The sequence below is a fragment of the Panthera leo genome, chromosome C1, assembly GCF_018350215.1.
Source record: "Panthera leo isolate Ple1 chromosome C1, P.leo_Ple1_pat1.1, whole genome shotgun sequence".
NCBI lineage: Eukaryota > Metazoa > Chordata > Mammalia > Carnivora > Felidae > Panthera > Panthera leo.
The window spans coordinates 32,992,882-33,016,667 of record NC_056686.1 but is presented as its reverse complement, the minus strand read 5'-3'; the positions used below and the strand labels follow the sequence as shown (position 1 = coordinate 33,016,667).

At 37.5% G+C, this 23,786-nt stretch overlaps 1 protein-coding gene across 4 annotated transcripts in view; it reads right to left on the bottom strand.

Moving 5' to 3' along the window:
* CCDC30 (coiled-coil domain containing 30) overlaps positions 1-23,786 on the bottom strand; it is a 126,049-nt gene that overhangs the window by 69,436 nt on the left and 32,827 nt on the right. The window contains exons 1-4 of one of the 4 annotated variants that reach the window (XM_042950485.1): positions 8,343-8,397; positions 5,596-5,721; positions 4,117-4,254; positions 1,977-2,146 (exon numbers count right to left, since the gene is read on the bottom strand). In XM_042950485.1, coding sequence (XP_042806419.1) covers positions 1,977-2,146; positions 4,117-4,254; positions 5,596-5,712 — 425 coding nt within the window. In that variant the 5' untranslated portion in view covers positions 5,713-5,721; positions 8,343-8,397. Of the gene's footprint in view, positions 1-1,976; positions 2,147-4,116; positions 4,255-5,595; positions 5,722-6,665; positions 6,686-7,037; positions 7,142-8,342; positions 8,398-22,663; positions 22,763-23,786 lie in introns of those variants that run through there. The other 3 variants (XM_042950484.1, XM_042950486.1, XM_042950487.1) reach the window with 3 other exon arrangements.

Sequence of the window (23,786 nt, the reverse complement as noted above, 5' to 3'; positions counted from 1 at the left end):
TTAGTCTCTTTTATGTTACTAAACCCTGTGGTAGTTTCCTGTTGTCCAAACTTCTTCATGCAGACACTCATGTTCCCTCATGATCAGGTCCCTGCCTACTTCTTCACTCTCACGGTCTCCTTCCCCAGTTCCTCTCTTCAAGCTCTATGCTGTAGCAGCACTGAGGTCATTGAGTTCCTCAAACAAATCATGACTTCTCTTGTACATGTCATACCCCCCTTGAAAATTAATCCCCCATCTTTTTGCTTGGCTCTCGGTTACCCATACTTCAGGACTCGGTTTGTTATTTCCTTTAAGAATATTTTCTGGTTTATTAGCCCGGGCCAGGGCACCTCCTTTGTGCTTCCATAGTATCCAACACTATCTTCTCCCAGCAGGCTATTTGGACCATAAGGGTAGGAATTGTGTCTTATTTTGTATCCTCAGTGTCTTCCTATAGTACCTGGCACATGGTAGATAGGCAATTTTACTGTTGATTGTGATTGTGTAACGGATCTGAGATATGTGGAGGCTGTGAAGTGGGACAGAGGAGATAAGCAAGGAAACATTATGAGGAGAGAGGGAAGCATAGGGCAGATATGTAGACATCTCACAGTCTTGGTGCTGGGAAGTAATTTAATTTAGACCAAGTCATGGAAACAGGTGGCAGCAAGGAGCTCTTTATAGAGAAGTCCAGTATCTTTATCATGGCAAGGTTCCCCACCTCCAAATGAATTAAGGCCATAGCCTTGTTCTGTGGGGCAAGTATCCCTACCAATTACCCCAAGTCAGGTGGGTGGATTTTTGTCAGCTTTGATAATTAATGTCAACTTCTTCTCTGAAGAGTGTTCAAATTGGACACTTCATCTCCACTGCTGCCTACTCAATCTAGGCCACTGTCTCTTCATCTGTAGCTCATATCTGGATTAATTGGTCCATTTTTCTTCTTTAATTTATCTCTTATAGAGATTCTAGAATAATCTCCCTCAAAAACCCAGTAATATACTTTTCCAGTGCTCAAGAACTAGACTTCCTTTTTCCCCTACAGCAAACCTAAATGCTGTGATCTAGCTTCTTGGCTTTTTGTTCTTGTGACCACTATTACACCTATTCCCCACCACCTCTCCAATATGCTTTTCCCACTTGTGCAACTAGGTTTCATGGTTGTGAATCTTGGACTCAAAGCACACTCTAAAGTTAAAAGCAACTTTTAGGAGGGCATACAATTCAGAGGTCCAAAACTAGCAAAAACCCCTCCTTGTATGTTAAAACATTTTGAAAGATATAAATGTGGCCATACCTAGACCATATTTTCCTAGTTCATTGATGATGTATCCTTTAGTATATAATATATAAGTCAAATTGCCATCTTTCATTCCATTTTGATGATCTAGTTCTAGGCTTTTGCCTGGACAGAATTCGATTGCATCTATTATCGTGCCAAGGCAGAGTAATACATTTGCCCAAAGTCTAACAAGTTTCTGTGAAAAAATACTTTTGGTGAAAAAGTAGAAAGACAAGAGTTAAAGGGCAAGATTAACAAGAGAGAAAAGAAGAATGAAAAAGAAAGAAAAGGGTTATCAAAATTATCAGATACAATGTTAAATAAAAACAGCAAAAATCTCTCAGCTTTTTTGATATTTGGAGTATAGTCCAATTATGTAAAAAAAAAAATCCCACATATATGTAGGTTTATAGAGAGAAGAAAGAAAAATTAGGACATTAACATATTCCCCTGGTGACATTATGGGCTATTAACATCTCCTTTCACTTTTCCATGCTTTCCAAATTTTCTACAAGAAGCATAAAATTATTTTAAAAAGCAGGAAAAGATTTAAAAATTTAATAATATATTAAAAGACAACCTTCTTGGGGAATGCTTGCTTATAACTAATTTTTCCACTCACATCATTTGGCAACAAATATCAAATTCTTATGATGATTAAGCCAAATGTACCCCCAAATAATTAATGTGATATGGGATTTTCTCAATTTACCAGAGTTCCTTTTCCTCTTCCTTTGGGCTTTGAATCTCTACTTCCAAAATTGGTTCTTTAGACACAAGATCTTTACAGATATTTTCACCTGTAATTAAATTAGTAGCTGCAGTTTTTCTCTCTACAGTAAAATGATTTAATTGTTCAAATTCTTGTGAAAGCTTCAAGACCTATAAAGTTAAAGTGAAAAGACAAATATTCTATTTTGCATACTCTTACAGATGATTATGAAAAAAAGTACATTTAGTCATTTAGTCCATTAAATGCTTAAATAATTATTGACAAGTAATATAAATTAACATCTAATTGAAGGATCTTCTTCTAGTTTAACTTAACACTTTGCAGTTGTTATATAATTAATCCATTTTTACCACAGGCATAAGGATGCATAAATCCATGGTTTTAAAGAAGGGTATTTTTGGACAGAGGGAGAGAGAGAGAAAGATAAAGCAAATGTAGTACCAACCATGTTAACATTGGAGAGGTGAGGGTATATGGGCATTCTTTTTGCTATTTTTGCAACTTTTCTATAAATTTGAAATTATTTCAAAATAAAAAGTTTTTTAAGTGAGAGAGAGCCAGATTAGCAGGATAGTGATACGGCTCTCTCATTTTTATATTATATTCTTATTGTCTACATTTATCTCCTGTGTTAAACTATCCAATGATATTTCATAAGACAAGATCCTTTAACTGCACAGTGTGAGGGTAACTCACTTTGCTGACAAGATCCCACAAACAAAGCTTAGTTATAGGCTATGCCCCATAATCTCCCTTCCCAGACAGCAAACCCCATGTTCTGAACCTTTCCCTCCCTAAGTCACATACTATTTGATCCATATCCCAATCTCTCAGCAACTTGTACCCTGCTTTCAGGATAAAAACTTCACATAAATGAGGCCTGGACTTAGTCCTTCATTTCACATGTACTAAAATATAACCCAATATCTTTTAACTGTGTGTTCAAGCCTTCACTTCTTTCTGCCATTTTAATCAAGACCCAGAGAGTAACTGAGGAAGGGAATTTTCAGCCCAGAGTTGTTAATAATAGGTGGGACTCCAGAAATTACACTACAGGCAACCTCCAATGTTGACTAACCCTGGTCTGGCAGCCATTTTTATACCTGGGGAACAAAGTGGGGTCAGGACATTTAAATATTTTTCTAATTCTAAGTATAAGCCTAATTTTCAGTATAACTGAAAAAAAAATGCTTTGATTCAAAGGTTTAAGGTTGAAGACACTTAAGTCAACTTGTTTGTTTTGAGTACTGGGGGGTGGTGGTAAAATAGACTTAACATAAAGTTTACCATCTTAACTAGTTTAAGTGTGTGGTTCCGTGGTATTAAATATATTCACACGGTTGTGCGGCCACTGCCACCATCCATCCCCCAAACCCTTTTCATCTTGTAAAACAAACCCAATACCTATTATACAGTTACACCCTTTTCTTGTCTCCCCCAGTCCCTGGGCAACCACCATTACACTTTCTGTCTTTATGATTTTGACTACTCTGAGTACCTCATATAATTGAAATCATACAGTGTTTGTGTTTTTGTGATTGGTTTATTTCACTTAGCATAAAGTCTTCAAGATTCATCCATGTTGTAGCATATTGCAGAATCTCCTTCCTTTTTAAGGCTCAATGACTTTCCATTGTGTGTATATACCACAATTTGCTTATCTATTAATCCATCAAGAAACACTTGGGATACTTCTAAGCTTTAACTATTGTGAATAATGCTGCTGTGAAAATGGGTGTGCAAATATCTCTTCAAGACTCTGCTTTCAATTCTTTTGGGTATATCTCTCTAGATAGTGGAATTGCTGGATCATTTGGTGGTTGTATTTTTGAGCAAACCTTTTACATTATAATATGTGGTCCAAAATTTAAGCTTTTGGGAAACTGACTCAAAGTAAAAAAAAAAAAAATTCACAGATTAATTCTAAGAGTGAAAGACTGAAGTCTATTCTGAGTCATAGCTTGGCTTATAGCCTACACTATATGGGAATTTATTCTATAATAATAAAAGAAACTCCAATTTACATGTAATCTCTTATTGAAAATTAATTTCCTTTTATTGTATCCTCATAAGAGATAAAGTCTAACACTGAACATTTAAATAATTAATCCAGTCTCACCTTTGTTTCTAATTCAGAATTCTCTCTTTGTAGCAGGTCATATGTTATTAAATAATGGTCTCTGTCTTCTGCTGCCCTTGGAAGACTTTGAATTTCATTATAAAGGCATATAAGTTCTGACCTTGATTTTTGCACCTCCTGATTAAGAAATAAAGACATTTAGTAAAATGAGATTTTCCCCATAAAAGGTATAATATTTCTAAAATGGAATCTTTGAAACAACTCTCACAATTTTTTTTTTGCTTTTTTCCCCCCAACTTATTCTTCTAGCAGAACTACTTTTAAGAAAGTAGTTAAGGTAGTTAAGTAGTAAAGTTTACTTAAGTCAATTAATGAAACTGAGCATTCTTAGCTTCTATCACTCACAGGTGGAAGGACTGGGTTTCCAGAGTTCTTCCTACTTTTTACAAGGCTTGTAGAGAGGGTACATTCTTCAGCAACTCCTGCACTAATTATATTTTCTTGCTTAAAGTGTATCTTTTTTCAAATGTACCTTTTACAGAATAACTGAGCCTTTAATCTTGTGACAACCTCATGCAGAAGGGCTACTGAAACAGGCTCAGAGAGTGTAAGTGGCCTGCCCAAGTTCACATAGCCAGGAAGTGGTAAAGCTGAGATTCAACCATCTGACCAACTTCAAACTCTGTGTTCTTCACAACAAATTATGCTGCCTTAGTTAATAATGTGTATTCAGTGACTAGGGCTTCCTCTAATCCTCTGATTTCTTCCCCCTATATTTGTGAGAGAAAACCCTTTAGTTATATGTAGAGTCTTATCAAATTTCTACATTGATGACATGGAAGATGTAGTTTGGCTGGTGGATGACTGGGGCCTGAGAGTTAGTCTGTGGTGTCCTGTGAAGGAAACGGATGATATTAAATTTACTTTAGGAAAGGAGTTACATGGTATTTTCCCAAAGCCTTCAAATCAGAAGGAGAAGAGAATGTTGATGAGGAAAGTGTTGGGCAAAAAGGAGAGAGAACAGAGAGTGGCCACAGGAAGAAGGCAAGTGGTATCAGTTTCCTACCTCATTGTATTGGAAATTCCTGTAGGTCATCAGGATGGGATTTGGGGCATTGCACTGGCTGTCACCCACCCTGCAAACTGATTAAATGTCACCATCCTCTAAATTGGTGATCTAGACTTCCATGGACTCACTTCCAGGTCTCTCTTTTAAATATAGGCTGGTTGTCTCCTGATAGACCTTTCCAAGATGGTAGGACAAGCAGTTAAAAGGAGAGACAAGTCCATGACTCTATGGCCACCATACTAATCAAACCACCTACTACTTAAAGGTCTCTTTTTGGCTAGTGCTGGAGCTGGAACTCAGCGTGAGGGAACAACAGTCACCCCATTATTACTAACAGAAACACATATTCTAGAGCTACTATTTATTTTAAAATCAAAATAAATGGTAACATGAAATCCCTAAATTAGGAATGCAAAAAGAGGAGAATAACATCCTGAGTGGCAGAATACCTCACTATCAACTTTCAAAGCCTTCTGTACAGTATTAAGATCAGATGTCGATTGCTTTCTCCTTTCTCTCTCTTCTGACAACTTACTTTCAAATATGTCAATTTTTTCTTGGCTCATTTTCAAAATCTGCAAAAAAGCATTTTACATAATTATTTCTACATACAATAATGTTTCCTATAAATTCTAATAATACTAATTTACACCCTAACTAAATTATAAAGTCACCTAAAGGAGATATAAAGCTGGGAAAAATAGTTCATGGTACCATAGTTCGTAAGAGACATTTTTCTCTCTGAGTCTGTTTTCTCAACTGTAAAATGGAGCTAATACTTTTCCTACATACATTATAGCCATCGGAGTAGGAATAAAGTGAGATTTTGAAAGTATTCTGTAAATGTTAAGCACCGACCAAATACAAAGTATTGTTGAAATCTTTCTAAATTCGTTGGTAATAATAATTGCAATAATAATGAGATCAGCTAATAGGTAGTTAGTGCTTAGCATATGTCAGACATTACGGTACATGTTTTACTTGCACAATCTCATTTTATTTTCCCAGAACCCTACAAAATTAGTACTTTTTTTTTTTTTTTTTTTTTTTTTTTTTTTACAGAGAACAGAGGTGAGGCTCAGATATATTTACTTAAGCTGAAGAAAGGAAAGGGTGGATCAACCAAAGAGTTTTACCTAATTAAATTTTGGACAAAAGTATGCTGGAGCTTTGCTTGTACTTCTGGATTCATAATTTACTGCCAGATATGTATTCATTTGACCTACAGGTTTTTCCAAAATTAATCCATTAGTTTAGTAACGTTGATTATTAATAATTTCCCTTTTTTGTGTTTAATATCAATAAAACAGGAAGAGATGGGTTGGAAAGAATGGAAAAGGAAACTGGAAAAATGGATGCTAAAACCTCGGTGTAACTTTTGCAAATCCTCCTGTCTAAGGGCATAGAAAAAAGACCTGGCTAAGAATGAGGTCGACTTCTTAGCAGCACCATACAAGGATACAGGAAAGGATATCACCCACCCTCTTCTGCCCTGGTGAATGTTTCTGCACATCCATACCTGACACGCTGAGCATTCAGCACTCAAGGCAAAGCTCTTCTTGGCCCCACCCCTCCACCACCTGAGATGCCTCTGTGCAAAGTGTAGGGAAATGGTTCAACTCCCCTCATTTCCTTTGTGTTTTTTAGCATAAGAATGTCATGTATTTTAATGCCATAACTTTTAAAAGATAGTTTTCAAAGGGATATATATTTGAAATCTCCCATAATTTATGCCATTCTAAAAATAATTATGCACTTAGGCAATTTATGTCCTTCACAGACTCCGTGGTGACCAAAGTTTCAAGCAGAAAAACACAGGAAAAGGGCAGCAAACAATGTGAGAGATGAGCAGTGGGATGGCGAGAGCTCTGGGTAGCTGAAGGGAGCCTACCTCATCTGTCAGGCAACAGCAAACAGGGAAGCACTGACTGACGTGCTAAGGAATTGCCTAACTGGCACAGGGTAGCTACCAACAGCTCTGGAGAACGGTGTAACAGCTTGGAATTTTCCACTTTCAGTGTTCCACTACCTGAAAGGTGGGGATCATCTAATGCTCTGAACCAAACTATGCCTCCTGGGCACAGTATGACAAATGTTCCTGCCATCCGTGCTGTGTGCTTGCACTGTGCTCTGCCCTCGCACAGGCATAGCCAATGGGGTGGCAGATGTGGGTGCCAGACAGGAAGAAACATGCCAGGTCATCAGCTCCAGGTTCATGTGCTCAGTGTTGGGCATGCTGTAACCCCCATCAGTTATAATAAATCCACTATATAAACCCCTCCATAAATCCTCATAAGAGTTAATATGATGAACAAAATCAGCTGGAAGGCCAGACAAACCTGGAATAACTCCTAGCTCTGTCTCTTACATTGTTCAAGTTCCTTTAAATTCTCTCAAATATGAAGTGGGACTATCTCTCCTACCTTGGGGAGGGTTGTTATAGGGATTACATGAGACTATGTTTATAAAACATCTAGAACAGAACATGGCATATGAGAGATGCTTGACATATTGTGGCTATTATCATTCTTACCAGATACCTAGCATTTCTTCTCTTTTAAGCATTTTCTCTGAGAATATGCATACTAGCCACATTAAGAGGATCTAATTAATGATAAATCTGTCTGCATATAGAAATTGGTAAGGAATACAGATCATTATCTTGAGGACTTGGTTTAAAGGATTGCTTTTCTAAATTATTTGTTCTTTTAAAATTTTTAAAAATTAATTAAATATTTATTTGTTTTTGGGAAGGGGGCACAGAGAGGGAGGAAGGGAGAGAACCCCAAGTTAGCTCTATGCTGCCAGCACAGAGCCTGATGCGGGCTCGATCCCATGGAACTGTGAGATCATGACCTGAGCAGAAACCAAGAGTTGGGCGCTTAACTGATTGAGCCACCCAGTAGTCACTAAATTATTTGTTCTTTTAAAGTCACCCCCTCTCATTTATTTTCAAAAGAATTCTTATGGGGAAACTGCCTCCAGGGCTCCCAGAAATGGAAGCTTCTCTGGTCGGTGTGGAGGCAGAAGGCCTGGAGCTTTGCATCTGTAGAATGTCAAGGATCCCTAAAACACAGTTTGAAAGTCACAGTGGCAAAAATGTGGGTTTTGTAGTCAGTTGAAATTTGAGATCTTCCACATTTATGAATTTGTGATCTTGGTTTCCTCACTATGCAGAAGACGGAACGATACTTACCTCCCAGAATTTTCTGTTAACATTACATGAGTTATATCAAACCCACAGCAGAGTCATTACAACATTGTAGGCACTCAGATCTTAATTTCCATCCTTTTACTTCCTATTTGTAGGAAACAGAAAGTAAAGTAGTCAGAGACCAGGAATGATGGCATGAGGCACCTGAGCACCCATCTAAAAGCTGATGATGCAGGCGAAGGGGAGCGTGACCCTACATCAAGATCTGAAGCTCCTAACCCCCGGATTACAGCATTCAGTTCACTCGATTACGCTGTTGAGAATGATTCTTTGGTTAATACTGAGTGATATCACCATTGCCTGGCTGCTAAACACAATCAAGAAAGCTTCAGTCTTTTTCTTCTTGAAAGATCACAAGATAACTTCAATGGCAAAAATCTATTTAGTTACTTCCTCTTTCCTCAAGAAATGACTTAAAAAATTTTTTTTAATGTTCTTATTTATTTTTGAGACAGAGAGAGACAGAGCATGAGCAGGGGAGGGGCAGAGAGAGAGGGAGACACAGAATCTGAAGCAGGCTCCAAGCTCTGAGCCAGCAGCATAGAGCCTGACACGGGGCTCGAACCCACGAGCCGTGAGATCATGACCTGAGCTGAAGTCGGACGCCCAACTGACTGAACCACCAAGGCGCCCCAAGAAATGACTTTAAAAGGCCATTTAACTATAATTTATTACTTATTCATTGAATACCTTTTCTAATTTGAAAGACTTTTATTTGTAAACACTCTTAAAGGGAAGAACCATATATTTACAATGTTCCTTCTTAGCCCCTTCCAGGGGGCTCTATGTGGGATGAAATGAAAGGATCATTAAAAGTCAATATAAATCTTTATTATTTTAGAAATCCACACATATTTCAAGTCTTGATGACAAGGTAAAGAAAACTGGCTTATACCATAGCTGTAGGACTAAGATCAGACAGAAAAAAACCCTGGTATTTAATATTAAACATGATAGGAAAATGTGTTTTCTTTTCTAAACAAGTTTTAAAATAAGACAGATGCTCATTTATTCAGAATGTCATAGATAACATCTATCATAGAGGGAGGTAGATTTACCAGTTACTCTACAAGAATCTTTTCTACCATCCAGAATTCTGTGGGGTGCCTGGGTTTGGTTGAGTGTCCAACTTTGTCTCAGGTCATGATCTCCCAGTTTGTGGGTTTGAGCCCTGCATTGGGCTCTGCGCTGACAGCTCGAAGCCTGGAGCCTGCTTCGGATTCTGTGTCTCCCTCTCTCTCTCCCGCCCCACCCCCACCCCCCACCAGCGATCTTTCTCTCTCTCTCAAAATAAACATAAAAAAAAAAAGGATTCTGTGATACAGAGGGCCACATGTAACTGTACCCCTGGTAGGTATCTCTCTCTTCAGGAAAGAACTTGGCGCACACTTCCCAGGCATCCTCCAGTGAACAACTGAGCATGGTTAGGGATATTAAGGCCTGGCCGTTTCTGGTTAATGTGGAATTTCATCACAGGTTATCACAGAGCCAAAGCCCTGTTGGTCTGAATGAGACTTCTCAGAGCTACACCACAGGCTGAGGTTCTTCCTTCCAATCTTCCTTCCGTCTCCCTCTTCTTTAACAGATATCAGACCTGAATCACGACCTAAAGGCTTTGCTAGCCCATGTCTGCCCTTCCCTGATCCTTCTCAGGTACCACCCCCCAATAACTCTCCTGTAATTCTAGGTTTGTCTTGGTGCCTGCTTCCCAGATCAGTCTCCTTTCAGTGGATATATGGGTGACAGAACAGGAATGGGCCACAGTCATGGTCACCATCAAAGACAAAAGAAAATGACCATTTGTTTAAAGACATGAATATAAGCATCCAAGAAGCTCAATGAACTGCAAGAAAGATGAAATCAAGGAGACCCACACCAAGACACATTATAATTAAACTATTGAAAGGCAAAGGCAAAGAGATAATCTCAACTGCAGCAAGAGAGAAGTGACTTGTCACTTACAGGAGATCCTCAATAAGATCCTCAATAATCCTCAATTATTGAGCAGATTTCTCATCAGAAACTTTGGAGGTCAGAAGGCTGTGGGCTGATATATTCAAAATGCTAAAAGGAAAAACCTGTCAGCCAAGAGTTCTATATCCAACAAAACTGTCCTTTCAAGAGTGAGAATGAAATTAAGACATTTACAGATAAATAAAAGCTGAGGGAGTTTGTTACTAGTAGACCTTCCCTGTGAGAAATCCTAAAGGGAGTCCTGCGGGTTGAAATGAAAAGCTACCAGACAGTAACTCAAAGCCATATGAAGAGATAAACATCTCAGTAAAGGTAAATACATGGGCAATTATAAAAGCTAGTATTATAGTAACAATGGTTTAAAACTCAACTTTTTTCCACATGATTTAAGAGATGAATATATTGTTTAAAATTATTAGCCTAAAAGCTAGTGTTATTGTAACTTTCATTCTAATTCCATAATTTGGTTTCTATGTAATTTAAGAGACTAATACATTTAAAAAAGCAATTATTAGTTCATGTTTTTAGACACGCAATATATAAAATTGTAATTCTGTGATGTCAGTTACTGAGAGCAGAGCTGTAAATGAGCAGAATTTTTGCATACTATTACAGTTAAGCTGGCATAAAGTCAAATTAGAGTGTTATAACTTTAGCATGTTAAATGTAATCCCTATGGTAACCACAAAGAAAATACTTATAGAGTATACTCAAAGGAAATGAAAAGGAATTAAAATGTTTTATTACCAAAAAATCAACTATACACAAGAGAGACAATAATGCAGGAAATGAAGGGGACAAAGAGCTATAATGTACATAGAAACATGGCAAAATGACAAAAGTCCTACTGTAATAATTACTTTAAATTTAAGGTAATTATCTCTACAATCAAAAGACAGACATTGGTATCATGAATAAAAACAAAACATGATCCAACTATATACTGTCCACACAAGATTCACTTCAGATTCATAGATGCAAACAGGTTGCAAGATAAAGGATAAAAAAAGTTTTTCATGCAAACAGTAACCAAAAGATGGCAGGGCTAGTTAAACTAATATCAGACAAAATAGACTTTAAATCAAAAAAGATTACAAGAGACAAAGAAGGACATTATATATTAATAAAACATTCAATACAGCAATAAGATATAATAGTACCTAATCACCAACCAAAATATATAAGGCAAAAATTGGCCAAACTGAAAGAAGATGGAGACATTTCTACAACAAGAATTGGAGACTTCAATACCTTTCTTTCTTTCTTTCTTTCTTTCTTTCTTTCTTTCTTTCTTTCTTTTTCTTTCTTTCTTTCTTTCTTTCTTTCTTTCTTTCTTTCTTTTTCTTTTTGATTGAGAGAGAGGGTGCAAGTTATCAAGGGGCAGAGAGAGAGAGAGAGAGAGAGAGAGAGAGAGAGAGAGAGAGAAGCAGGGCTCACCTGGGGTTCATGTTTTTACTCAAAGTGGGGCTCAAGCTCCCCCGATGTGGGACTCGAACTCACAAACTATGAGATCATGACCTGAGCTGAAGTCAGATGCTTAACGACTGAGTCATCCAGGTACCCCTCAATATCCTACTTTCAATAATGGATAGAACAGCCAGATATAAAATAAGTAAGGAAACAGGACTTGAACAACACAATAAAGCAGTAATATTTAACAGACATACAGGACACTCTACTCAATGACAACAAAGTACTCATCCTTCTCAAATGCACACAGGTCATTCTCCAGAACAGACCATATTTTAGGCCACAGACTAAATCTTAACAGATTTTAAAAGACAGATTGGTAATATGGTAATACAAAGTATCTTCTCTGATCACAGTAGGATGGAGACAGAAATTAAGAACAGAAGGAAAACTGGAAAATTCACATATTTGTGGAAATTAAACAACTTACTTTTAAACAACCAATGGATCAAAGAAGATATCACAAGAGAGATTAGGAAATACCCAGAGATGAATGAAAATGAAAGTTCAACACAGCAAAACTTATGAGAAGTAATAAAAGGGGGAAATTTATAGCAATAAATGCTCACATTAAAGAACAAGAAAGATTTGAAATCAACAACCTAACTTTATAATTTAAGAAAGTATGAAAAGAACAACAAATTAAATCCAGACATAGTAGAAAGAAATAATAAAGGTTAGAGCACAGATAAAATAAAGAATAGAAAATCAATATATAAAATCAGTGAAACCAAAAATTCGTTATTTGAAATGATGAACAAAATTGACAAATCTTCACCTAGACTAAGAAAAAAAAAAAAAGACTCAAATTACTAAAGTAAGAGTTGAAAATGAGTATATTACTACTGATTCTACAGAAATTAAAAAAAAAAAATTATAAGAGTACTCTGAACAGGAGCACCTGGATGGCTCAGTTGGTTGAGCTTCCAGCTTCAGTTCAGGTCATGATCTTGCAGTTCATGAGTTCGAGCCCTGCATCGGGCTCTGTGCTGACAGCTTGGAGCCTGGAGCCTGCTTCAGATTCTGTTTCTCCCTCTCTCTCTCTGCCCCTCCCCCACTTGTGCGCGCGCTCTCTCTCTCTCTCTCTCTCTCAAAAATAAATAAAAACATTTAAAAAAAGAGTACTCCGAACAATTGTCCACAATAAATTAGACAACATACACGAAATGGACAAATTCCTAGAAACACAAAACCAACAAAGACTGAATCATAAAGAAACAGAAAATTTGAATAGACCTATAATGTGTAAGGATACTGAGTCAGTAATCAAAAATCTCCAGTACAGAGAAAGGTCTCAGGCCTGATGGCCTCACTGGTAAATTCTACCAAACATTAAAAAAAGAACTAACACCAAGCCTTCTCAAACTTTTCTCAAAACTTGAAAGGGAAGAAACACTTTCTAACTCACCCAGTGAGGTCAGCTTACCCTGCCATGAAAGCCAGACAAAGATACTATAAGGAAGAAAAAAACTACAGACCAATATCCTTTATGAGAATTGATGTAAAAATCCTCAAAAAATATTATCAAAATGAATTTAACATCATGTTAGAAAGGATATACACCATAACCAAGTGAGATCTATTCCTGAAATGTAAGTATGGTTCAATATACAGAAATTAATCATTGTGATACACCACATTAAAAGTATGAAGGAACATTGACATGATCATCTAATTGGTGCAGAAAAAGCATTTGACAGGATTCAACACCGTTTCATGATTAAAAAAACATTAAAGAGGGGCGCCTGGATGCCTCAGTTGGTTAAGTGTCTGACTCTTGATTTTCGGTTAGGTCTTGATCTCAGGGTTGTGAGTTCAAACCCTGCATTGGGCTCCATGCTTGGCATAGATCCTACTTAAAACAACAACAACAATGACAACAAACCACAAAATAATCTAGGAAAAGAAGAAAACTATCTCAACATAATAAAGATTTATAAGAAACCCACGGTGAACATCATATTCAATGGTCAAAGACTGAAAGCTTTCCCTGTAAGATCAGGAACAAACTTTCACCATTTCTATTCAACATAGTATTGGAAATTCTAGCCAGAGCAATTAAGCAAGAAAAAAATAAATAAAAGACGTCCAAACTGGAGAAGAAGAAGCAAAATTATCTCTGTTTGCAGATGATATAATCTTATATGTAGGAAACCTTAAAGATTCCACAGTTAGACTTAATAAATGAATTTAGCCAAGCAGCAAGACACATAGTCAACACACAAAACTCAGTCACACTTCTACATGGTAGCAATGAGCAATCTGAAAAGGAAATTACAAAAACACTTCTATTTATAGTAGCATCAAAAAAATAGTTAGGAATTAATTTAACCAAGGAGGTGAAAGACTTGTACAATAAAAACTAGAAATCATTGCTGAAAAAAATTAAAGAAGAGAAAGTAATGGAAACACATTCCATGTTCATGGATTGGAAGACTTAATATTATTAAGATGTCAATACTATCTAAAGCAATCTGAAGATTCAATGCAGTCTCTATCAGAATCCCAATGACATTTTTTTTTTTTGCAGAAATAGAAAAACCCATCTTAAAATTCATATGGAATTTCAAGGGATGCTGAACAGCTAAAACCATCTTGAAAAAGAAGAACAAAGCTTCAGGACTTATACTTCCTGATTTTAAAATATGCAGGGTGCCTGGGTGGCTCAGTCAGTTAAGGGTCCAACTCTTGATTTCTGTTCAGGTCATGATCTCACAGTTTGTGGGACTGAGCCCCATGATGCTTTGTGCTGGAGCTCTGTGCTGACAGCATGGAGCCTGCTTGGGATTCTCTCTCTCTCGCTCTCTCTCTCTCTCTCTCTCTCTCTCTCGCTCTCTGCCTCTCCCCCGCTCACATGCGCATGAGCATGCACTCTCTCTCTCTCTCTCTCTCTCTCTCTCACTCAAAATAAACATGTCTTAAAAATTTAGCACAAAGCCAGAGTAGTCAAAACAGTGTGGTACAGGCATAAATACAGACATATAGGCCAATGGAACAGAATACAGAGCCCCAAAATAAACCTGCATGTATATGGTCAAATGATTTTTTTTTAATGTTTATTTACTTTTGACAGAGAGAGAGACAGACAGAGCATGAGCAGGGGAGGGGCAGAGAGAGAGGGAGACACAGAATCCGAAGCAGGCTCCAGACCCTGAGCTGTCAGCATAGAGCCCGATGCGGGGCTCGAACTCAGACTGTGAGATCATGACCTGAGCTGAAGTCAGTCGCTCAACTGACTGAGCCACCCAGGTGTCCCGATATGGTCAAATGATTTTTGACAAATGCGCCAAGACCACTCAATGGGAAAAGACCAGTCTTTTCAACAAATGATGCTGAAAAAATTGGACATCCATTTACAAAAAGAATGAAGTTGTATCCTAACAGCATATATAAAAATTAACTAAAAATGAATCAAAGATTTAAATATAAGATGTAAAACTATAAAGCTCATAGAAGAAAACATGCAAAAGGCTTTATAACATTAAATTTGGCAATGATTTCTTGGATATGACATCAAAGGCACAGGCAATAAAAGAAAAAATAGACGAACTGACCATGAAATTTAGAATTTTTTGTGCATCAACACAGATGAAATGAAATGAAAACACAGATTCCAACCTATGGAATGGAAAAATATTTGCAATTATATATCTGATAAGGGATTGATATAAGCAGAAAATATAAAGAGCTCCCAAAACTCAACAACATAACAACAACCTGATTTTAAAATACTCAAAGGATTTGAATAGATATTTCTCCAATGATGACATATGATTGATCAATAAACACATGAAAAGATGTTTAACATCATTAATTATTAGGTAAATGCAACTCAAACCACAATGAGAAACTACCCTGTATTCATTAGGATAGCTACCACCAAAACCACAGAAAATAGGTGTTGTTGAAGGTGATATAGAGAAATTGGAACCCTTGTGAAACTGTTAGTGAGAAAGTAAACGGTGGAAAATGGTATGATGGTTCTTCAACAAAATGAAAGCCAGTTACTATAATCCAGCAATTCCACATCAAGGTATATACCCCAAAGAATTGAAAGCAGGGACTTGAATGGATATGTGCACACTTGTGTTCATCGCAGTGTTATCCACAACAGCCCAAAGGTTGAAGCAGCTCAAGTGTCCCTTGATGGATGAATAGATAAACAAAATGTGGCAATACAATGGAATTTCAGCCTGAAATAGGAAGGGCATTCTGACATGTGGTACAACAGGGATGAAACTTGGAAGATATCATGCTAATTGAAATGTGAGTCACCAAAGGACAAATAGTGAATATGATTCCCCTTATCTGAGGTACCTAGAGTAGTCCAAATCATAGAGACAGAAAATAGAATGGCGGTTACCAGGGGCTGGGAGGAAGGGCAGAAGAGGGAATTATTGGTTAATGAATACACAGTTTCAGGTTTGCAAGATGAAAGGAGTTCTGGACGTAGATGTTAGTAATAGCTGCACAACATTGTGAATGTGCTTACTATCATTGAACTGTACACTTAAAAATAGTTATGTGTATTTTATCACAGTAACAAACATTTTTGAAAAACAAAAGTAGAACAAAGACTTTTGCAGACAAAAGGGAAAAAAAACAAAAAGTTGATCACTAGTAGATCTATACCAGGAGAAATGTTGAATCATGGTCTTTAGGCTAAAGAAGTATGGTACCAGGTAGAAACTTGGATCTATGCAAAGCAATGGTGAACTCTAGAAGTGGTCAGTATGTGGTTAAATACGAAATACTTTTGTTTTCCCCTTAAAAGGCTTAAGCAAAAATAATTAACAATATATTATAGGATTTATAACATCGAGTGTTGTTCTTTTTTATTGAAGTTCATTCAATTTATCTCTTTCCTCTCATATTGTACCATAAGCATCACGGTGAAAACAGGCCACACCTTATACATTTTGTTCAGAAATCACCACAGTTAAATATCCAAGTTCACCACTTCCAGGTTCTACTTTCCACTCAGTGGCAAAACATAATTCAACTACGTTCTCTGCTACTTTATAACAAGGATCATCTCTTCTTCAGAGTCAAATAGGGCATGTTCCTCACTGCTCTCTGAGGCCTCACCAGAAGCAGCTTCAAAGTTCATGCTTCTAAGCAACATTCCGATCATGGCAATCTACGTATTCTCCGAGAGACAGACGCTTTCCCTATAGTCTCACTTCTGCATGAACTCTCACCAGAATCACCTTTAAGTCTGTATTTATACCAACAATCCCTTCAAGGCAATTTAAGCTTTTTCTATCTAGCACCCCAACATTACTCCAGCTTCCACATGTAATACAAGTACAAAGCCACTTCTACTGTTTTAGCTATTTGTTATAGAAGGTACCTCACTTTTTGGTACCAAAATGTCAACGAGTTTCTGCGGGCTGCCATAACAAAGTACCACAAACTGGGTAGCTTAAAACGACAGAAATTTATTCCTCATCACTCTGGAGGCTGGAACTCTGAAGTCAAGCTATTATCAAAGCAATGTTCCCTTTGAGACTCTGGGTAGAATCTTTCCTTGCCTCTTCTAGCTTCTGGTGGTGGCTGTCAATCCTTGGCATGTCTTGGCTTGTACCTGCATCCCTCTAATCTCTCCATCTGTCATCACATGGCACTCCCTGTGTGTCTCTGTCTTCACATAGCATTTCCTCTTCTCACAGGTACGCCGGTCATATTGGATTAGGGCCCATCCTAATGACCTCATCTTAACTTTACTGCATTTGCAAAGACCCTGTATCCAAATGAGGTCGTGTTCACAGGTACTGGGGGTTAGGACTTCAACATATTTCAATGGAGGCACAATTCAGTCCATGACAGAGATAATAAATAGAGTATATAAAGAGCTCTTGCAATAAAAAGACAACTCCATTAAAACTGGCAAAGAATATGAATAGGCATTTTCTTTTTTTAATGCTTATTTATCTTAAAAAAAATTTTTTTAACGTTTATTCATTTTTGAGAGACATAGAGAGACAGAGCATGAGCAGGGAAGGGTCAGAGTGAGAGGGAGACACAGAATCTGAAACGGGCTCCAGGCTCTGAGCTGTCAGCACAGGACCCAATGCAGGGCTCGAACTCACGAGCAGTGAGATCATGACCTGAGCCAAAGTCGGACGCTCAACCGACTGAGCCACCCAGGCACCCCTTTATTTATTTATCTTGAGAGAGAGCGAGCTCGCGTGTGTGCATGCGTGAGTGCGTGTGAGTGCGCACACACACACATGTGAGCAGGGGAGAGGCAGAGAATGAGGGAGAGAGAGAATCCCAAGCAGGCTCCACCCTGTCAGCACAGAGCCCAACATGGGCATGATCCCACAAAGCATGAGATCATGACCTGAGCTGAAGTGAAGAGTTGGATGCTTAAAAGACTGAGCCACTGAGTCACCCCATGAATAGACATTTTCTAAAGAAGATATACAAATGGCCAATAAGCGTAAGAAAAGATGTTCAAGATTACACAGGAAACACAAATCAAAATTACATTAAGATCCTACTTCACACCCACTAGGATAGCTATAATAAAAAAGATAAGACTATAACAAATATTGGTGAAGATGTGGGGAAGCTGGAATTCTTATACACTGCTGATGGGAATATTATATGGAACAACTGCTTTGGAAAACAGCCTGGCATTTCTTCAAAAGGGTAAACAGAGAGTTAACATATGACCTAGCAATTTCACTCCTAAGTACATACCCAAAAGAAATGAAAACATGTCCACACAAAAAGTTTGCATTATTCAAAATAGCCACAAAGTGGGAACTACCAAATGCCCCTCAATTGACGAATGGAAAAACAAAATGTGGTATAATCCATGCAATGAAATATTATTTAGCCACAAAAAAGAGATAAAGCACTTACCTATGCTATGATAGGCTTGAGTCTTGAAAATATTATGCTAAGGTGAAAGAAGCCAGATGCAGAAGACCACATATTTTATGATTCCATTTGCATGAAATGTACCCGGATAAGCAAATTCTTAGAGACAAAAAGTAAATCAGTAGTTGCCAAGAGGCTGGGGGCTAAGGGAATGGAGAATGACTACTAATGGATATGGGGTTTCTTTGGGGGAGATAAAAATGTTCTGAAATTAGACAGTAGTGATAATTGCATAACTTTGTGAGTATACTAAAATTCACTGCACTGTACACTTTAAAAGGGTGAATTTTATGGCAATGTAAATTATACTTCCATTTTTTTTAAAGAATAAATGTAATTCTACATAGGTAAGAACTGTGTGCTGAAAACTACAAAACATTGCTGAGACAAATTAAAGACCCAAATAAATGGAAAGATATAGACCATGTTAACACATTGGTGGACCCAATGTTGTTAAAATATAAATTCTTCCTCAGTTGATCTGAACATTCAATGCCATTCCAATCAAAATCCTACATGGCATTTTTGTCAAAACTGACAAGCTCATTCTAAAATGTATATAGGGGAGTACCTGGGTGGCTCAGTCAGTTAAGTTTCCTACTCTTGATTGCAGCTCAAGTCATGACCTCATGGTTTGTGAGTTTGAGCCCTGTGTTGAGCTCTGCACCGTCAGCACAGAGCCTGCTACAGTGCAGAGCCTGCTTAGGATTCTCTCTCTCCCCCTCTCTCTGCCCCTCTCCTGCTCATGTTTGCTCTCTCTCTCAAAAATAAATAAATACACATTAAAAAATAAAATATATATGGGAATGCAAAGGACCTAGAACAGTCTAAACAATTTTAAAAAAGAAAAACAGAGTTGGAAAGGTTTTCTTTCTGATTTTAAGACTTACAATAAAACAACAGCATGGCATTATTTAAGAATAAACGTAGATTAATGGAACAGAATAGAGTCCAGAAACTGAGCTGTATAACTAATTTTTGCTAAAGGAGCCAAAGTAATTTGATAAGGAAATAACACTCTTTCCAATAAATGGTTCTGGAATAATTGGATATACATTTGGAAATAAATGAACCTCAACCCTTACATCACACTACATACAAAAATTATCTCTGATGGATCATAAACCTAAATGTAGAAGCTCAAACTATAAAACCTTTAGAAGAAAAGAGAGGAGAAATATTTTGTGTCCTTGGTTCTTAGATGGCTTTTATGTCCTATCATAAAATGATAAAAGAAAAATTTGATGAATTGGGATCCATCAAAATTTTAAAACAACTACTCTTCATAAAACACTGTTTTAAAAGACGAAAAGACAAGCCACAGACTGAGAGAAAATATTTAAAATACATCTATCTAATGAAGGACAGTTATCCAAAAAATAGAAAGAATTCCTACAACTTAATATAAATACCTGAATTAAAAACGAGCAAAATATTTGAACAGAGGTTTCATAAAAGAACATACACTAATGGCCAATAAACACATCAAAACATACTCATTGTCATTAGATACTCTCAAAAGTCAAATTAAAAGCACCGTGAGATACCATTACGTGTCCACTAGAATGTCTAGAATTCACAAGACTGACAATAACAATGTTGTTGAAGATGAGGAAGCAATTGAAACTTCCATACCATCGTCAATGGGAATGTAAACTAGTACCACTACTTTGGAAAGCAGTCTGGCAGTTTTTCATACAGTTAAACATGCATTGACTCTATGACTTGATAATTCCACTACTAGGTATTTATCCAAGATGAAAAAAAAAACAAAACCTGGCATGAGGATACTAGTGACAGCTTTATTTTATAACAGTCAAAACCTGAAAATAATCTGAATGTTCTATCAACCAGTGGGTAGACAGTTTATGGTATATCCACATACAGGGATATTACTCAGCAATATAAAAAATGAACTCTTGACACAGGCAGCAACGTGGATAAATCTCAAAAGCATCATTTCAAGTGAAAGAAGCCAAACACACAAGAGTATATACCAGATGATTCTATTTATTAGAAATTCTGAAAACGTATTATAACAGGAAGTGGTGGAGTGGGGACAGGGCAGGGAGGGGTGTGATGGCAAAGGGGGAGGGAGCTAATGAATATGTTAGGCTAACGAATGTGTTTTCTTTCTTGATTGCAGTGGTCGGTTGTGGTTATACAGGTGTATGCACCTGTCAAATCTCATTGAACTCAACTCTTAAAATATGTATGTCTGTATTGTATTAGGTATTTCAATCAAGCTATTTTAGAAAAGAAATACAAATAACTTTTAAACATATGAAAAATGCTCAGTCTTACTGTAAATAGATAAATAAACATGAAAACTACATTTGGATACCCATTCTCAGCTCTCATTTAGTAAAAACACAAAATTTTGACAATATATTCAGTTGGTGAATTTTTTACCAAAGTGGTTTTCACATGCATTGCTGAGGGAGAGGAAACTGGTATAATTCTCTCTGAGGGATATCGGGCAATATCTACCCAAATTACAGATGTATCTAATCTCTAATCCCATAATCCCATTTCTGCGACTCTATCCTACAGAAACACCTGCATACATGTGCAAAAGACTAGAAACAACCCAAGTGTTCATCAGAGGAGACTGGTTAAATGTAGTACATCCACACAATAGAAAGCTACACTGCTCTAAAGAATGAGGAAAACTTGGGGTGCCTGGGTGGCTCAGTTGGTTGAGCGTCTGACTTCAGCTCAGGTCGTGGTCTTGCAATTCGTGAGTTCAAGCCCGGCGCTGGGCTCTGTGCTAACAAACAGCTCAGATCCTGGAGCCTGCTTTGGATTCTGTGTCTCCCTCTCTCTCTCTCCCCCTCCCCTGCTCATGCCCTGTCTCTCTCTTTCAAAAATAAATAAATGTTAAAAAAAAATTAAAAAGAAAAAAGAATGAGGAAGACTTTTTTTTGTATGATACAGAAGGATCTCTCTTTTGTATGATACAGAAGTAAAAAGAAAAAGAAATCAGGAAAGGAGGAAATCTGAGTAAATATTCAAATTTCTTACATTTGCATAAAGACATACTGGAAGGATAAATAAGAAACTAATCAAAATAGTTATTAATAATCAACTTGCTTGTAACTAGAGCCCTACTGAGTGTTTGGGGAATGATTTTGGTAAAAGTTACTGCAGTCTTGGTTGTAAATTCCTTCTTTTCTTTCCTCCACTCCTCATTCCCTGCTTTTCTTCCTTTCTTTCCTACAAAAATGTACTGCTTATATGGAAAAGGGTTTTGGAAGACAAGAAAGGACACTAACTCCTTGGGTCAGAGCCAAGAAATTCTGTAGCTGTAGTTTCCATGATACCTAAGAGGTCTGGGCTATAGGGCCCAGGGAGCTACAATAAAAACAGCTCTCGTGAATGAGACCCCTCAGCAACAAGGGATGTCACTCATCTTAAGTATATAAGAGGAAAGCCCCCCAAAGCAGTCTAGCTCCTTGCCCTGAGTGTCTGAAACAGCCCTATCTAACACATACTGGCTCCTGCTTCATTCCAGCCCTAAAGTCGATCACTTTGTCCACCGCTTCAGATGCCGATCACACTGAAAAGACTAGACACTGTACATGGCGTCTAGGCCTTTCTCGTTCTCTACCCCGGTTTATTACTTTAAGTGTGGCTCCAACTACCCCCTCTCCCACCATTGGTTGATTCTATAAATCAACTTCATTGTGATGATTAAAAATGCTCAAATTGGTTGTCTCTTTGTAAGATTCCTTTCCTCTTTTCTTTAAAAGAAATAATCCATCCCTTTCTTCACACTGTGGGGAAGAAGTGAACAGAAACACATCCTCTGCACCCCAATTTCTTCCTCCATTCTAATTGGCTGAGCAATAGAAAAAGAGGCAATAAGAGGAGAGTAATAAATGATCAGCACCAATCGCTCTGGTATACTTTGCAAAAATGGGACTCACTTCAAAATATGAAACCAGAAAGAATAGACTTTTAAATACCTGTTCTCTCTGTTCAGCACCCACAGTTTTCCCAGGGGAGTGGTTTCCAAGTTGCTTATTCTCTTGAGATTCATGAATCTTTCCTTTGAGCCTTTCAACCTTAAATACAAAAGTATTTTAAATATGAGAGTATGGGGTTGGGGAGGGGGTTTGCTTTGCTATTAAAAGGTACTAGTAATACATGAATACATTCTTCACAAAAAAAATCCAACTAACACACATAGGTTTATAGAGTAAAAAGTGGCTCAGTGGGTTAAGCTTCTGACTCTTGATCTTGGCTCAGGTCATGATCTCATGGTTCTTGAGCTCGAGCCCTGAGTCGGGCTCTGTACTGACAGTGCAGAGCCTGCTTGGGGTTCTCTGTCTCCCATTCTCTCTGCCCTTCCCCCATTCACACGCTCCATCTCAAAATGAATAAACTTGAAAAAAATGATATTATCCTATCATAACCTTACCCCACAATCCCTTTTCCCTTTCCAGAAACAACACTGTGTGGGATGTACCCTTCTTGAATTTTATAATGCAGATGTATATATGTACATGCATGTATTAAACATATAAGTATATGTCAGTATTAAATATATAAATTTACAAAGACTAAGACAACTTGAACAGTCATTGTTTATTCAGGCTTATGATTACATTTAAAAATTATGATAAAACCTACGTAACACAAAATTTACCATGTTGACCTTTTTAAAAAAGTTTTTTTATTTTTATTTTTATTTTTTTTATTTAAAAAAAATTTTTTTTAACGTTTTTATTTATTTTTGAGACAGAGAGAGACAGAGCATGAACGGGGGAGGGGCAGAGAGAGAGGGAGACACAGAATCGGAAGCAGGCTCCAGGCTCTGAGCCATCAGCCCAGAGCCCAACGCGGGGCTCGAACTCACGGACCGCGAGATCGTGACCTGAGCTGAAGTCGGACGCTCAACCCACTGAGCCACCCAGGCGCCCCAAAAAAGTTTTATTTATTTATTTTGAGAGAGAGAGCATGAGACAGCATGAATAGGAGAGGGGCAGAGAGAGAAGGAGAGAGAGAATCCCAAGCAGGCTCTACACTGTCAACATAGTGCCTGATTTGGGGCTCAGTCCCATGAACAGTGAGATCATGACCTGAGCC